Raw genomic sequence first — 17,637 nt, 5'->3', positions numbered from 1 at the left:
TCTAAAACAACGACAGGCCAGTGTAGACACGGCGAGGTTGATTTTAACAATGATGATCGTTCAGTGACCATTTACCATCATGAATAACGATGATGAACTTGAACTTCTTTCTTTCACACCATTGACGACGGTGATTTTGATGTTCATGATGATCATGAAAATTCTTGCATTCGATGGGAATGTTTAGGAGCTAAATGCCAATGTTGAGGTTTGACTATCATGACAAGAGAGGGCTTCGGGAGAGAGTTTATGTCGTTTTGATATTCGTCCATTGAAGGAGCGCAGACTCCAGTGGTTTACCATAAGGTCCAAAGAGAAAATGACAACATTGAGGGTGATAATAATGACAGTGATCATGGTGACATTCATGAACAATTATGATGACAGTGACGGGCATGATGATGATGACAAGGACGATTATAGAATGAGTCAAGCGTGAGCTGGGTCTGAAATCATGAGCTCACAGTCATGAGCTCACTGCTCTGCCACGGAAACTTTCCCACGTGTTGTCGTTATCCGTGTTTCTCATTAGATGTGCTTATCCAGGAATGCGCTCTCCGGACAATTAAAGTTCACAGGGAGGGTCTGGGTAAAATCGCATTTAGAGTTCATTGGTCGTTGACATAATTTAGGGCGTTTAAACTGTAACAGAGAAAAATATATTTTATAATATTTTGTGAAGAAAAACATTGTGTCAACATTCTACGTTGTAGAGATGTCTTGAGTACAAACAATGAACCTGCTCGAGCAAGTCCTGTGGTCTTTGCATTACTGTACTAAACCGTGATGTAAATTCATGATTGTTTTATTTTGGGTTAGACCAGGGGGTCGACAACCTACGGCTCTTCAAGGACTGCTTCGTCACGTCAGTTACTAATGACTGTCTCGCATTCACGTGCATTCACGCGGCTCTTGGAATATTTACATTTCTTACCGAATTCGAAAAACAACGCTCTTCTTGTTATTTTGGTTGCCGGCCCCTGGGTTAGATCGAGAAAGTAATTTTGTTTCTTCATATTTTGCTTGGTTGACATCATTACTCCACTATTGCTGATACACCAAATCAATTGACGTATTTGTCCATGCCATGGCAACTTGATTTGATTGTCTCTGTCGGGCGGTGGAGGGCTACAGTTAAACAAATTGACCTTATACCTACACGGCGATCTAACCCAATAGACACGAATTTTGAATCATAATATCGGTCGTGAGAGCCTGTGTATAAAATGAAATTCCACATTACCATGATGGGAAATCCACCGCAACTGCCTACAAAGTGGATGGGCTGAGTTGAACCGCAGATGGCATTTGAACTTGTGACCTTGTGACGGTCACATGTGCTTACCGCAGTGCAAACTGGCCGGATGGATAAATGAAGGGTTTTTAGTAAATTCAATAAATTAGCCGCAGCGATTGTCCTGCGGAGAGACAAACCCCACCACCTCCCCCCCCCGCTCCCTACCATAGGAACAGCCACGAGCGGGAAAGCACTTTTACATACCACTTGTTATCATGCACTGTCACACTATATATATTTTTTTTTAAGTTTTGCTGGCTGGCCGGTGCACAGGTGGGGAAGTGAGCGATGGCGACTTCGCCGGCGCACATCTGAGTAGTCACCCGCGTCGCACAGTGCTGGGTGACAGCTAAAGAATCAGAATATTTACAAATACTGGAGGAATCCGATGAGCTATAAAGCTCTTTTTTCACAGATGTCCAAAAGAGGGAACACGCCTGAGAAGATGCGCACCGCGGAGGTGCAGTGATGGAACTAGCTCGTGCGCAGGAGCTTGATGGATCGTTGCATGGTCAGATGGTGAGAAATGGCAACGGCTATGGGAAGTTTTCATCCAGCAGTGGATCGACCATGGTGACAATGATGGCCTAAACCTGACTCCACTGTGCTCTCTCGATGGCTGTGACACAGCCATTGTGGATTCCTTGACCTACCCAGCCACCTTGTCTATGATTCATTTCTCAGCCGCAGTGGCTTTATAATTCCATAGCTTCTAGCCATCATAAAACTAAACAAAAATTTTAATTGAAAACTAACCTAAACGTTATATGCTCCATCAAAAAGGTCAACTCGTGTTTTAAAATCTACTTTTAAAATGTCAGCTTTCCTCTATTTCAGCTACCAAGAGAATGTGAGGCAGTTTGTTGCGTTGCTGTTGACACGCTGCGCTACGAACCCAGTGACCCGAGTTCGATTTCCGCTCACGTTCAACGCCAGTTCCGATTAGCTGAACCGGTCCTGGGCCTCCCTAGTTCATGGATTTTCTGTTTGCACAGTCACATAGTCACTTAAAGATGTTTTCTTGTTCGTGTTTTGTTTTTTTGTTTGTTGTGGTTGCACCCGATTCAAGAGCCGAATGGCTCACAGGGCTATACCAAAATAAAGAAACTAAAAAAAAACTGAAAACTAGGTCGAGTCAGCCTCAAATGAGTACCTGGTGTGGTGTGTAAACATCGCCAATGGGGAGACAAGGTCTGCCGGCGTGGTTCAGGCCAGCCCACCCCCTCGTGTGCCGGCCTTTACACGTGCTCGCTAACAGAACTTGTCCTAAGAGTCTGTCAAGGCTACACAGGGGATCTTTGTGTACTACGCGTGTTTGAGCATGCGGGCTAGTGTCACGTTACCAAACAGAAGCTCGCTCGTATAACCTGCAGATCTTGCCGCTGCCTTTATCTGCCCGAACAGACACAGTTTGCTCCGACTCACGAGGATTTGCTCACAAAGACGTAAAACGAAACTCTACACGTTCAATAACGCTGCAAGTGAAACGCACTCGACCTTTCAGGTCTCTCTCTCTCTATGTGCTATGAAGAAGGGCCATTGCCCGGAACGACGCTTCATACAATGTGGTATTCATCGCAAGGCCACGCAGTGTTATTGTCGAATGTGCCGAGTTTTTGTTTTTGGGCCACAGCGATTCGGGGGATTTTGCGTATCAACGTTAATTTCACTTTCCTTGAAGTGTCAGCCACAATTGTGTTTGCTTTTTTAAACTTCCTCTTCGCCGCCGTTGGAAAAAAAACACAAAGAGACATTGGACAGAAATGTACTCGCACCCTCGAAGCGAAATAAACAAAAACCACAGTGACATTGTGGAAGCGGCGATGGGGAAGCTGCGAAGGGAGAATTCAAGCCGAGACGTTTTCTTCTGATGCCGCTGGATGGCCACCCCGTGGCACCCAGCAGAGCGGGCATGCGGAAGGTCAAGAGTTCAATCCCTACCACGGGGGACTCAGTGCCACAGCGTTCTGACTGCTGTTGCAGTGACTGCTGTTGAAGTGACTGCTGTTGAAGTGACTGCTGTTGAAGTGACTGCTGTTGCAGTGACTGCTGTTGCAGTGACTGATGTTGAAGCGACTGCTGTTGCAGTGACTGCTGTTGCAGTGACTGCTGTTGAAGCGACTGCTGTTGAAGTGACTGCTGTTGCAGTGACTGCTGTTGAAGCGACTGCTGTTGGAGTGACTACTGTTGCAGTGACTGCTGTTGCAGTGACTGCTGTTGCAGTGACTGTTGTTGAAGTGACTGTTGTTGAAGTGACTGCTGTTGCAGTGACTGCTGTTGCAGTGACTGCTGTTGAAGCGACTGCTGTTGCAGTGACTGCTGTTGAAGTGACTGTTGTTGAAGTGACTGCTGTTGAAGTGACTGCTGTTGCAGTGACTGCTGTTGAAGTGACTGCTGGAGTGACTACTGTTGCAGTGACTGCTGTTGCAGTGACTGCTGTTGAAGTGACTGCTGTTGAAGTGACTGCTGTTGAAGTGACTGCTGTTGAAGTGACTGCTGTTGCAGTGACTGCTGTTGCAGTGACTACTGTTGCAGTGACTGCTGTTGCAGTGACTGCTGTTGAAGTGACTGTTGTTGCAGTGACTGTTGTTGCAGTGACTGCTGTTGCAGTGACTGCTGTTGAAGTGACTGCTGTTGAAGTGACTGCTGTTGCAGTGACTGCTGTTGAAGTGACTGCTGTTGCAGTGACTGCTGACGCAGTGACTGTTGTTGCAGTGACTGCTGTTGCAGTGACTGCTGTTGAAGTGACTGCTGTTGAAGTGACTACTGTTGCAGTGACTGCTGTTGCAGTGACTGTTGTTGCAGTGACTGCTGTTGCAGTGACTGCTGTTGAAGTGACTGCTGTTGCAGTGACTGCTGTTGAAGTGACTGCTGTTGCAGTGACTGCTGTTGCAGTGACTGCTGTTGCAGTGACTGCTGACGCAGTGACTGTTGTTGCAGTGACTGCTGTTGCAGTGACTGCTGTTGAAGTGACTGCTGTTGAAGTGACTACTGTTGCAGTGACTGCTGTTGCAGTGACTGTTGTTGCAGTGACTGCTGTTGCAGTGACTGTTGTTGCAGTGACTGCTGTTGCAGTGACTGCTGTTGAAGTGACTGCTGTTGCAGTGACTGCTGTTGAAGTGACTGCTGTTGAAGTGACTGCTGTTGAAGTGACTGCTGTTGCAGTGACTGTTGTTGCAGTGACTGTTGTTGCAGTGACTGCTGTTGCAGTGACTGCTGTTGAAGTGACTGCTGTTGCAGTGACTGCTGTTGAAGTGACTGCTGTTGAAGTGACTGCTGTTGCAGTGACTGTTGTTGCAGTGACTGCTGTTGCAGTGACTGCTGTTGAAGTGACTGCTGTTGAAGTGACTGCTGTTGAAGTGACTGCTGTTGCAGTGACTGCTGTTGAAGTGACTGCTGTTGAAGTGACTGCTGTTGAAGTGACTGCTGTTGCAGTGACTGCTGTTGCAGTGACTGCTGTTGCAGTGACTGCTGTTGAAGTGACTGCTGTTGAAGTGACTGCTGTTGAAGTGACTGCTGTTGAAGTGACTGCTGTTGAAGTGACTGCTGTTGAAGTGACTGCTGTTGAAGTGACTGTTGTTGCAGTGACTGCTGTTGCAGTGACTGCTGTTGAAGTGACTGCTGTTGAAGTGACTACTGTTGCAGTGACTGCTGTTGCAGTGACTGCTGTTGAAGCGACTGCTGTTGAAGTGACTGCTGTTGAAGTGACTGCTGTTGAAGCGACTGCTGTTGAAGCGACTGCTGTTGGAGTGACTACTGTTGCAGTGACTGCTGTTGCAGTGACTGCTGTTGCAGTGACTGTTGTTGAAGTGACTGTTGTTGAAGTGACTGCTGTTGCAGTGACTGCTGTTGCAGTGACTGCTGTTGAAGCGACTGCTGTTGCAGTGACTGCTGTTGAAGTGACTGTTGTTGAAGTGACTGCTGTTGAAGTGACTGCTGTTGCAGTGACTGCTGTTGAAGTGACTGCTGGAGTGACTACTGTTGCAGTGACTGCTGTTGCAGTAACTGCTGTTGAAGTGACTGCTGTTGAAGTGACTGCTGTTGAAGTGACTGCTGTTGAAGTGACTGCTGTTGCAGTGACTGCTGTTGCAGTGACTACTGTTGCAGTGACTGCTGTTGCAGTGACTGCTGTTGAAGTGACTGTTGTTGCAGTGACTGTTGTTGCAGTGACTGCTGTTGCAGTGACTGCTGTTGAAGTGACTGCTGTTGAAGTGACTGCTGTTGCAGTGACTGCTGTTGAAGTGACTGCTGTTGCAGTGACTGCTGACGCAGTGACTGTTGTTGCAGTGACTGCTGTTGCAGTGACTGCTGTTGAAGTGACTGCTGTTGAAGTGACTACTGTTGCAGTGACTGCTGTTGCAGTGACTGTTGTTGCAGTGACTGCTGTTGCAGTGACTGCTGTTGAAGTGACTGCTGTTGCAGTGACTGCTGTTGCAGTGACTGCTGTTGCAGTGACTGCTGACGCAGTGACTGTTGTTGCAGTGACTGCTGTTGCAGTGACTGCTGTTGAAGTGACTGCTGTTGAAGTGACTACTGTTGCAGTGACTGCTGTTGCAGTGACTGTTGTTGCAGTGACTGCTGTTGCAGTGACTGTTGTTGCAGTGACTGCTGTTGCAGTGACTGCTGTTGAAGTGACTGCTGTTGCAGTGACTGCTGTTGAAGTGACTGCTGTTGAAGTGACTGCTGTTGCAGTGACTGCTGTTGCAGTGACTTGTTGCAGTGACTGCTGTTGCAGTGACTGTTGTTGCAGTGACTGCTGTTGCAGTGACTGCTGTTGAAGTGACTGCTGTTGCAGTGACTGCTGTTGAAGTGACTGCTGTTGAAGTGACTGCTGTTGCAGTGACTGTTGTTGCAGTGACTGCTGTTGCAGTGACTGCTGTTGAAGTGACTGCTGTTGAAGTGACTGCTGTTGAAGTGACTGCTGTTGCAGTGACTGCTGTTGAAGTGACTGCTGTTGAAGTGACTGCTGTTGAAGTGACTGCTGTTGCAGTGACTGCTGTTGCAGTGACTGCTGTTGCAGTGACTGCTGTTGAAGTGACTGCTGTTGAAGTGACTGCTGTTGAAGTGACTGCTGTTGAAGTGACTGCTGTTGAAGTGACTGTTGTTGCAGTGACTGCTGTTGCAGTGACTGCTGTTGAAGTGACTGCTGTTGAAGTGACTACTGTTGCAGTGACTGCTGTTGCAGTGACTGTTGTTGCAGTGACTGCTGTTGCAGTGACTGCTGTTGAAGTGACTGCTGTTGCAGTGACTGCTGTTGAAGTGACTGCTGTTGCAGTGACTGCTGTTGCAGTGACTGCTGTTGCAGTGACTGCTGACGCAGTGACTGTTGTTGCAGTGACTGCTGTTGCAGTGACTGCTGTTGAAGTGACTGCTGTTGAAGTGACTACTGTTGCAGTGACTGCTGTTGCAGTGACTGTTGTTGCAGTGACTGCTGTTGCAGTGACTGTTGTTGCAGTGACTGCTGTTGCAGTGACTGCTGTTGAAGTGACTGCTGTTGCAGTGACTGCTGTTGAAGTGACTGCTGTTGAAGTGACTGCTGTTGAAGTGACTGCTGTTGAAGTGACTGCTGTTGCAGTGACTGCTGTTGCAGTGACTGCTGTTGCAGTGACTGCTGTTGAAGTGACTGCTGTTGCAGTGACTGCTGTTGAAGTGACTGCTGTTGAAGTGACTGCTGTTGAAGTGACTGCTGTTGCAGTGACTGTTGTTGCAGTGACTGCTGTTGCAGTGACTGTTGTTGCAGTGACTGCTGTTGCAGTGACTGCTGTTGAAGTGACTGCTGTTGCAGTGACTGCTGTTGAAGTGACTGCTGTTGAAGTGACTGCTGTTGCAGTGACTGTTGTTGCAGTGACTGCTGTTGCAGTGACTGCTGTTGAAGTGACTGCTGTTGAAGTGACTGCTGTTGAAGTGACTGCTGTTGAAGTGACTGCTGTTGAAGTGACTGCTGTTGAAGTGACTGCTGTTGCAGTGACTGTTGTTGCAGTGACTGCTGTTGCAGTGACTGCTGTTGAAGTGACTGCTGTTGAAGTGACTGCTGTTGAAGTGACTGCTGTTGAAGTGACTGCTGTTGCAGTGACTGCTGTTGCAGTGACTGCTGTTGCAGTGACTGCTGTTGAAGTGACTGCTGTTGAAGTGACTGCTGTTGCAGTGACTGCTGTTGAAGTGACTGCTGTTGCAGTGACTGTTGTTGCAGTGCGGTGTTCGGCACTTCAGAAGGCCAGGGGCTACTCTGTGCCCCATACTCCAAGTGTGTGGCTAAGGGCATCAATGTTGGTATCTTTGAGCAGAGTGATCATTAGGGTACTCTATTATAATCAATGTGTTACTGCTAAAGTAGAAAAGCTGCAATCCCGTTGGTCTATAAGCATACAATATTTCTGTTTAATATCTGACAGCTATTGATGCACGATATTACAATCCTTGTGACCTGATCATCAAATCAAATGTCTGCGTCTACCCTCACGGCACTGAGCCACTGGTAACAATGCAATCCCATCGCGTTGTATTGCTAGAGTACGCGTGGAAGCTATTCATATATTACAGTTCCCGTGAGCTGTTTGTATACAGTATGACAATCCCTCTGTGCTATTTGGATATTACAATCTGGGTAAATTATTACAACTTCACAATCCGTGTCATATTCTGTACCATCACAATCCCTGTGCCATCACCATCCCTGAACCATCGCAATCGCTGAACTAGGTCGGGTTCACGATCATTCGACACAACAACAACAACAAGAATCCGCCACTGGTCACGGAGTGCCAGGCTGGGTGCATGCTCGCTCCAAGCGCGGTGGTGGTTAATTGGCGGAGCGGATTCACGCCGGGGAGACGAGAACCACCACCAGCACCACCACCACCAGCACCACCACCAGCACCACCACCACCACCAGCACCACCACCACCAGCACCACCACCACCACCAGCACCACCACCAGCACCACCACCACCACCAGCACCACCACCACCAGCACCACCACCACCAGCACCACCACCACCAGCACCACCACCAGAGGGACATCCCGCACGCCACTCACGGCTGACGTCGACGAGAGTCGTGGGACGAGGCCGGGAGTCACAATGTCTGTGAGCTGACTCCGCTAAAACAAAGTTCCAGGCTCTCTGCAAGCCACCACCCGTTTGTTGATTTGAGGTTCCTTGATGTTTGTGTCGCGGGCAAATGGGGTCTCGGTCCGGTCACAAAGAAAGATACATTCGGTTTGCCAATATATATAAAGCCTCGCTTCAAGTAATAACATGTGCACGTACATACCCGGGGTGTCGCCCTGGTTCTTTTGGTGGTTCGCAGCACACCGCAACTCAGAGGTGGGCGGTTCGACCTCAGGGCGCGGCAGTCGAGACGAGGGTGCAGGTTCATTAACCCCCCTCCCCTTCAGCCCCTCACTGCCTGTGGCCACCCAGCAGCGTGAAGAGGTTGAACTACAGTCGGTCTCTCGGCAAGTCGCGCGTGGTGGGGTAAAGTGTGGGTACAGTGCTACCACCTCTACCAAAATGTCGTGACAGGGCCTCCCACTCGAGGGAGAGGAAGTTCGTTCTGAAGCGCCCTCTGGTGGAGGCCCCTTCAGTTGCAAGGGCTGCGCCTTTAGACACTTGGTAGTGGTGGTGAGCACGGGGTGGTGGGGGTGATGAACACACGTGGCGGTGGTGATGAACACACGGGGTTGGTGGTGAACACACGTGGCGGTGGTGATGAACACACGTGGCGGTAGTGATGAACACACGTGGTGGTGAACACACGTGGCGGTGGTGATGAACACACGTGGCGGTAGTGATGAACACACGTGGTGGTGATGAACACACGTGGTGGTGGTGAACACACGTGGCGATGGTGATGAACACACGTGGCGGTGGTGATGAACACGTGGCGGTGGTGATGAACACACGGGGTTGGTGGTGAACACGCGTGGCGGTGGTGATGAACACACGGGGTTGGTGGTGAACACGCGTGGCGGTGGTGATGAACACACGTGGCGGGGGTGATGAACACACGTGGTGGTGGTGAACACACGTGGCGGTGGTGGTGAACACACGTGGCGATGGTGATGAACACACGTGGCGATGGTGATGAACACATGTGGCGGTGGTGGTGAACACACGTGGCGATGGTGATGAACACGTGGCGGTAGTGAACAGATCTTCCCGTGGCACAGACGTCCGGCGTCCGCCAAGGGTTTAGCGGCCAGATCATGAACTTCGCATTTAAAGTCGAAGCGTGGAATTCAAGAGGTCATCAAATCCCAATGACGTTGATGCCACCACGCATCTCGTCATCGTTTTTGTCTTCTCCTAGACATCTCGCCACTCTTGCACAGCCAAATACCGACCCTTTGCGAGCCACCCTTACTATAATATTCCACAATTTGTCTTTAAATATGCTCGGTAACTGACCCCAGGTGCCAGCACAGTGCTCGTCTCGTTCACCTGCTCTTACAGCTAACTCTCCGTCTGGTCTTGGGTCTTCCCCTCGGGTCGCTATAACCTCTGGGCACCACTCGGATGACGGTGTCGGTAACCTGCCTGCACACGTGTTCCAACTCATCACAACATCCTCTTGCACGTTATATTCTGAGCCTCCTAAGTTGCTTACCCCGTCCTGCAAACGGAATTGCTATCGTTCTCCGCCCTGCATCTCCGCAATCAAAAGCCAGCAGCTTATTTTCCCCCCGTTGCTTTTGTAGAATCACCTAACGTTGCTTTATAGTGCGGCCGGTTTCCATTGTGCAGTAGTCGTGCGTGCACCACTTCTGCTCGGAAATGAAAGCCAAACGAAGGTCCAAGTGGTTGAAACGCCGGAGGTCACGGCCCGTCTCGCCCCCCTGTGCTCGGTGCCGGTGCGGACTGCCTGCTTTGCAATTCAAGCAGCGGCGTTGCGTGAGCAGACGACGACGACGACCCCCGGGTGACAGTGAAACACAAAGCACCACGCCTGCCGCCGTGACCCCGTGACCCTGTAAACGGTGCCATGTGATGTGGATGCTGCTCCGCTAAGTGAACTAACAGCGCTAGCCCCCGCACGATCTTGGGGGGTATCTATTTACTTAGATATGTATCACGGATAGTAGTAGCACTTAAAAAAATGACAATTACGTTAGATGTATTGAACATATAATAAGAAAACAAGATGGCTGAATGTCAAGTTTTGACTGGGAAAATTCTCGGTACAAAAAGCCGGGGAAAACAGCGAATTAAGTTACATCGGCAATTTAAATAATTGGACGCAATTGGGAGGATTATATTTGAAGCAAAGTTGTTGAGTAAATATCATGGGCAGAAGCTGAATGGAAGGAGGACCATTATCCCAGATGTCTTTGAGAAAGGACGTGGCACCTCGAGAGGCACACATTTATATTGACAGAACAAGCTAGGAGTGTTCACAGAGTCTGTAGTACACGTTCCACTGGAGCGGTGTGGTAACTCCACATAATGGATAATTCTATTACCCACAAACTGCCAAGACAGCTCGTAATTATTTTGTAAAATGTTGTTGTACTGCACTGAACGGCTAAAATGTGTTCTTGCCGATAACAACAGCGGCTAAAACCCAGGCGCGTTTCTTTCACAGGCCATGCACTGCCGATGAGACCCACGACAGTCTAAACTGTTCCAGGTTTTTCTTTGTTGAAGCAAATTCTGTTAGATAACATTGGCCCAGAAGACCCAATTTATTATTATGATCTATGTTTTTTAAAAAAAAATACGTTATAACTGCACAACTCGTCAAAGTTGCATTGAAAGTTTCTTGAAATTAATTCAATAAAGATGCTTAATTTCACTTAGAGGTGTAGATGTTATTTTCAATGGACGTTCACATTTCTGACCTTTTCACATATCCGTCCATACCTGCCGTCGCCGGATAGGCAATGTTGTCCGGTTAATACAAATACCCACCCAGTGACTCACGCGTCTCACGTAATGTTGACTAAACACACGCTGATTGCGCTGCCAGCGGCGTGTTAATCCGTTATCCCATTACTGTACAGCCTCGACGTGGCGCCTAGCGGGCAGCGCAAGGTCGCGCTCGTTGCAGAGGTTGACGGTTTGGCCTCGGCGGCCCCTCTGGTTATTACTGCGGTGCTGAGTGTTAACCATGACAATGGCAATACGCGCCGTCTGCGCCCCCCCCCCCCCCACACACACACACGGCATTCGCTAGAGTAGTTGGCCATTGGGTGCCGGCGTCAAATTTGCCACACTTGATAACATTACCCGCAAGGTTACTCGATCACACACACCCGGAGCAGCAATCATCGCACCCCAGATTACTCTCGCAATTCAGAATTATCCTGGCCTCCCCACTACCAGGACATCTTTGAAAAAATAGCTTTATAGCTCATTGGATTCCTCCAGTATAAATATATATTTTGATTATGATTAAGAGTTCTCAGCCGGTTACACAAAATACAACTTAGAGCGTGAGACGTGTCTATGTCTGAATGCGTGCTTACACATTTTTCAATGTTATGCAGCGAACATTAACCTATTCACTAAAGAATCGCATTCCTACAGCGGTATTCACAAAAGGGCTCCCCTGGCATGAGTAAAATACACGAGGTTCGCTTACAGAGACAAACATCCCCTGTGTGGGTTTCGTCTTGCAGTGGAGCGGCGAGGGTACCAGCACCTACCACCTGGCTACTTTGATCTTCCCGGAACTTACATACACGCACACACAACACCACCAGGTTCCTATTTAAGGTTGAGTCTACGTGTGGAAGGCCCACAATGGGGTCAGATACCTGCAGATGCTATTGATGTTGTGCATGGCCAGGAATCGAACCTAGGCTGCCGGGGTGGATGAACCGACGCGACACTGCTGCCCCACTATACTTGCACCGGTTCCATTTCTCAGGGGAGCAGTTGAAACAACGAGCGAGGTTCTTAAATCCCCCGCCCCACCGCCTCTGTCAACTCAAAAGTATCAACAACAAAAAAACACCACAGCGAGGCAATCGGCAGGCCGCATATGGTGGGACAAAGCGTGGGTATCCCCAACCTCTTCCAAGACTCTGACCAGCGTGGAAGAGTAGACCAATACCCTCTAGAGCTCCCTAGAGTGGAAGCCCTTTCACAAGCAGTGACATCATGCAGCAATTGCAGCGCTTTACCTTGGCTCTGCAAGCAAACAGGCGCTGGGCGGCTGGGTTTCAGCATCCCCGTTGCAAGTTAGATGTGGGCATTGATTGTATATAGGGGTTGGGTGACCGCATTTCTATAGGTACATTCTGAAACCCACTAGCTGGACTGCTTCGCATGCAGGCACACCAATGGGGAGTCAACTTGGGTTAGGTACTAGATTGTGGGACACCCACCTGTCAGTGGTTGTCCCATGGACATGCTGGCCCTCACATTGGGAACGTGTCATTTCCACCACTGGCTTAGGATCGCCTTCGGAGGTAAGCGACACACCAAGTTTATTTGAGCAAGGAGACACTTTGGCCTTTGAGTGATCCAGTTATTCTGCTATCACTGCTCAATGATTTAAAATAGCCATTAAGATTACTTTATTATTAATGTTATGTATTGCTTTGATGAGACAAGCCTTAAGGATGCCTTATTTATGAATCACTTTAAACACCTCCCCGTACGTTCAGTGGTATAGTCCATCCGTATATGGCTTTTACCACTCAGCCTTACTGTGGCTTCTTTTCCATGCCTTTGTTTCCCATCCTGCGGTGGTAAATTCCATCCGTATGGCTTGAATTGGCGAGCCTTCAAGATACCTTCGTGATAACAATCACCCCTCTATAACCCCCATTTAAATGTTTTAAGTACAACATTTAAATAGTTGATACTTCAGGGCTCTTCACGCACAGAATAGCGTGTGAATTAAAACTATCGACAACCCCACTAAGTGGCCTCGCGTGCCGAAAGGGCGATTTGGAGGAATCGTTCACCAAGTCAAACAGTCTCACCGCCCCAGCGAGCGTCAAGGGGCGCGCAGGCTGAATAAGCGGAGTGAATGTCACGTTCCCATGGCGGTGACCAGTTTATCCGTAGGACAGCCGCTTTTGAGGTCTCGACAATCTGTACTGCACGTGCATTGAGACCACGAGACGAGGTTGATGATTTTGGTTAAGATTAAAGTTTACAGTAAGCGTTGTTTTTTTGGGGTGTTTAGCTCCCAATGATTTTCTAATCTTGTTGCGGGCGTTGTGCCACAAGGGAAGACATTTCCATTCGTAAATCTCACAGCGAGCAGCGTAGACTCACAATAAACAAGGCCCCCCTTCCATTATTTGTCTCTCCACATAAAACAAATGTTAATACATTTTTAGACAACCTACTGCGTCCTTCCGGCAGTGCATCTTTATCAGCGGCATTGGTAGGAGCAAAACGCTGGCCCGGTTTCACCACTCACCACCTCGTTGGCAGAGTCAAGCACGCGTGAACCAATGCTGGTGAACTGCCCGCAAGCCTCTAGGCAAGGACCCTTTTTGTAAGAAATGGGTTCTAGTTTGAGACTGAGCTATATAAAACTAAAACACAAAATAACCGTGACGCATCATTGTGCGGAGAATGCCGCTGACACGCGGTAGAAACATCCCAGAACGGCTTGGGAAGTGACTGGAGGCGGCCTCTCTGTTCACTTGATGGGGCCCACATTTGTTGGAGGACTTCTGGGGCAACAAAAAAATATATAGATTAAGCACCAATCTACATTTAATGTCATGTATTTTTCCCCGCGTGTTTTTTTTATGTGTACGGTCATTGCCGTCTGGGCTGAGGCCGTCAACTGACTCAGCCGTGTAGGGTTCAGTCATGGCTGCCTGCAACCCCAGATGCAAACCCACGACCTCCAGCGGTGCCCGTCAAGCGACCCTGTCGTGCCAGCATCGAGCGCCCGGAGCTAGCCGGCTACCTCCAGACGGAGCTTGGGTAGCACTCTACAGCCCTAATTGTGTCGCTGGTGGAGGTAGGAGGGCGGTGATGTGTGCGTGGGTAACGCAGCAAGTGTAGCCGTGGCTGGGTGCAGCAGATGTTATCGGTTTCTCTGCTGTACTCGCCTCCTCCGCCGCCGCCGCCGCGGTGACATTTTGTGACAGGACCATTGTTGATGAAGGAGGGATTGGAACAAAAATGGGGGAGACCTTTTCCCAGCGGTGGGAAGTTACCCGCTGGTAGCGACCGAATTGTGTACTATATGTAGTGTACAAGCCTTTGCCAATCCACTGCTGGATGAAGGCCTCCCCATGGGATCGTTTCACCGTGCTTTACCATGCTGGTCGGTGTGGGTTGGTGAAGAGAATGCCCAATGACCAGTTTCAATAAACACTCAACACTGATCTTAAGAGCAATTCGCTAATCGTTGTGCCACCGCTCCGCCCCATTAATTAAGTATACAGAAGGTTAAAATAACTCGCAGTGGAGACTACGCTGACATCAAATACAAATCAACCGCTACAACCACTCGGATTTCCCAAATCCTATCTTTAATTCTGCCTTGCACATGATCTTACTTCGACTAATTACTAGTTTCTTGCCTGCAAGACCGGTTATCACCTCCTCTATAAACGCAGAGGGAGATTCCCTGGGCCAGGTTCATCTCTAAAGCATACATTAAATTGAAAACTCATTGAGTAAGAAATGATTTTTGTTTAGTTTGTGGTCCTTCCCACCGCACCTCTGATTAGCACGGTTGGCTACGTACGGTGCAAAAGAAGTTCAACATACACACAACCCTGTTCCTTTCCTATCCGTGGGGTTTGTTCAGGACCCAAAACCTCAACATGGTAGATGCCCCACGACACTCAAGTAGACTGTGCCAGGGAGAAAATAAACAACTAACTTCGTCTTCCCTCTGAATTTCCCAAACACCTGGGATCCGTGCATTGCTTCAAACGTGTGCACTGGCGTGGTTTCACCGCCAGCGACGTCACAATTTAATGCTGAGCTGTCCCGTCCTTTCCGATAACTCCAGATTGCATTTGGCATCGTACCACCCCTCGTCTGTTTACACATTCGTACAATAGTCACGCTGCGTATCTGTTGAATGTTTCTGTAACTTCTTGTTGTAATCGTGGCCACGATCACTCGAAAGATATTCTGCCCGTGACAACCCCCGACCTGGATTGGAACTGACGACAAACAGAGAGATGAGTGATCCTGATCATCACCTCACCTCTACGCATCACCACACACGCGCACCGCGCCATTACTCATCACCGTGCAAGATCCCACGGCCATGAACTTTGCTGACACGACATATTTACATTCCTGCCATCCTCAATCCACCAGTGGATGAAGGCTTTTCAACGCCATAGCAGTGTTTTGTTTTGCCATACTTCCCCGCGCTGGTCAGTGCGGGTAGGCGAAGGGGGTGGCGGGCTGGACCAGTTCTGAAACCACTGGTCACTCACGTTAGCCGCGCATGGGAGTTGAACTTTGGGTCACCGGGTTCATAGCACAGCGTGATAACCACTATACCACTACTCCACCCTTCATCATCATTAGTTATGGTGAATCCACTGCTAGATGAAGGCTGCACCCTGATTGACATATTAAAAGGTGAATTTATAATTTTTCATATTTTTTTCCAAACGTTGGCTTACAAAAGAAAAAAACATGACAAAGATTCGGGGCAATGGATTTCTCCTTCCTATTACGAGCGACAAATCCCCCCAACCCTCCTCCTTCCCATTTCCCAGCAATGGTCGAGGCCATCCAATCACCTCCCCCAAAACAACAACAATGGTCCAGCCCATACCACATCGCCCCCACCCCCATTGGGAAAAAAAACTCAACACGGGGGGAGGAGGTTGAACAACGTCACGTGGAGGAGAGCAGCCAATGGGAGGCGTGAGAAGGCGGCAATATAAAGAGCGGCTCGGGTGAATGAGCGGAGGGGTTGAGAGTGGAGCGAGAGGAGCGAGGTCCCACGCGCTCAGCTGCTGCTACTGCAGCAACAACAACCACCACCACCACCACGATCGATCCCACAAAGACCACAGCAGTCATCCACCGCCAACCTCCTCCTCCTCTTGCTCTACAAGGCGAGTGAGTGCTCGGGGTTTGGGGTATTTAAAAATAAGAGAAATGAGCTGTGCTACTGCGCAACCTTTTATCGACGCAACCGTTTAGATAGAATAAAATAATAAACCTCTCTTCCGAGACGTTTCACAACAACGAATCTTATTTCATTCAAATGCTTTTTACAAGCAGATTTGAATCTGATCATTTTTCTTTCATGCAAAACAAGCTGCCGGACGCATCATGGACAACACACAGGTTTAACAAACGACGTTACATTATGCTTCTGTTTTGATGTGTTTCTTTTTAATATATTATACAAAGCGTCATCTTCGGTCATGTAATTGTAGGTGAGCGTTGCGTTTCCAAAAGACCCCCCCCCCCCCCGTCTGTCCGTGTGTGGGGGGGGTAGCGGTTAGCGCGACGCTGCGCTGCGAACCCGGCCACCCGAGTTCGATTCCCATTCACGGCCAACACCGGTGACGATTCTCTGAACCGGTTCATGGGCCTCCCCTAGGTCGACTCGGCCTCAAATAAGTAGCTGGCGCGGTGCGTTAAAACATCGCCACTGGGGAGACAAAGGCGGCCGGGCGTGGTGTTGGCCACCCACGCCCTCGTGTGCCGTGTCGGCCTTAATAGGTGCTCGCTAACAGCACTTGCCCCTCCAGTCCGTTACAGGCTACACGGGCCAGCTTTGTTTAGTTTGTTGTGCCACGTTCCAACAAAGCGCCGCCGCCACCGCTGCTGCTGCCGCTACCACCACCAGCAGCAGCGCGGTCACCACAAAGCGCGACCCCGACAGCGCTGTGGACGCACGGCGTCGTACCCAGCGTGGAAGCAGCAGACTGCGGTGGTCGCGATGGGGAGTGCGGTGGTCGCGATGGGGACTGCGGTGTTCGCGATGGCGAGTGCGGTGTTCGCGATGAGGAGTGCGGTGTTCGCGATGGGGAGTGCGGTGTTCGCGATGGGGAGTGCGGTGTTCGCGATGGGGAGTGCGGTGTTCGCGATGGGGAGTGCGGTGTTCGCGATGGGGAGTGCGGTGTTCGCGATGGGGAGTGCGGTGTTCGCGATGGGGAGTGCGGTGTTCGCGATGGGGAGTGCGGTGTTCGCGATGGGGAGTGCGGTGTTCGCGATGGGGACTGCGGTCGTCGCGATGAGGACTGCGGTGTTCGCGATGGGGAGTGCGGTGTTCGCGATGAGTGTTGTTGTTGCTCTGATGTTGTGACGAGCATGACACAGAACACGACTGGACGTCGCCGTTATTGTCGTGAATGCCACTGACGTGATGTCGCGGCAATGTTTTGACCGCGTTTTTGCTGTGGGATCGAAAGGGATGGAGGGAGGGATAACAAC

The 17,637-nt window shown here is 49.7% G+C and overlaps 2 protein-coding genes across 3 annotated transcripts in view; one reads left to right on the top strand and one right to left on the bottom strand.

The window, feature by feature from the left end:
* LOC116949426 (FERM domain-containing protein 4B-like) overlaps positions 1-8,837 on the bottom strand; it is a 138,172-nt gene extending 129,335 nt beyond the window's left edge. Inside the window, exon 1 of the mRNA XM_076071995.1 lies at positions 8,570-8,837. Within this exon, the coding sequence (XP_075928110.1) occupies positions 8,570-8,674 (105 nt within the window). The 5' untranslated portion in view covers positions 8,675-8,837. The remainder of the gene's footprint in view (positions 1-8,569) is intronic.
* Positions 8,838-16,148: 7,311 nt separating this feature from the next.
* Positions 16,149-17,637, top strand: part of LOC116949427 (protein FAM107B-like) — a 32,974-nt gene continuing 31,485 nt past the window's right edge. Inside the window, exon 1 of one of the 2 annotated variants that reach the window (XM_032966763.2) lies at positions 16,149-16,307. In XM_032966763.2, the coding sequence (XP_032822654.2) occupies positions 16,150-16,307 (158 nt within the window). In that variant the 5' untranslated portion in view covers position 16,149. Of the gene's footprint in view, positions 16,312-17,637 lie in introns of both variants that reach the window. The other variant, XM_032966764.2, reaches the window with a different exon arrangement.

Source organism: Petromyzon marinus, chromosome 36 (assembly GCF_048934315.1).
Source record: "Petromyzon marinus isolate PM22_M1 ecotype Great Lakes invasive population chromosome 36, UKy_Petmar_22M1.pri1.0, whole genome shotgun sequence".
Taxonomy (NCBI): Eukaryota; Metazoa; Chordata; class Hyperoartia; order Petromyzontiformes; family Petromyzontidae; genus Petromyzon; species Petromyzon marinus.
Note: the sequence above shows the minus strand (reverse complement) of the source record. Positions and strands in the feature narration are given on the sequence as shown.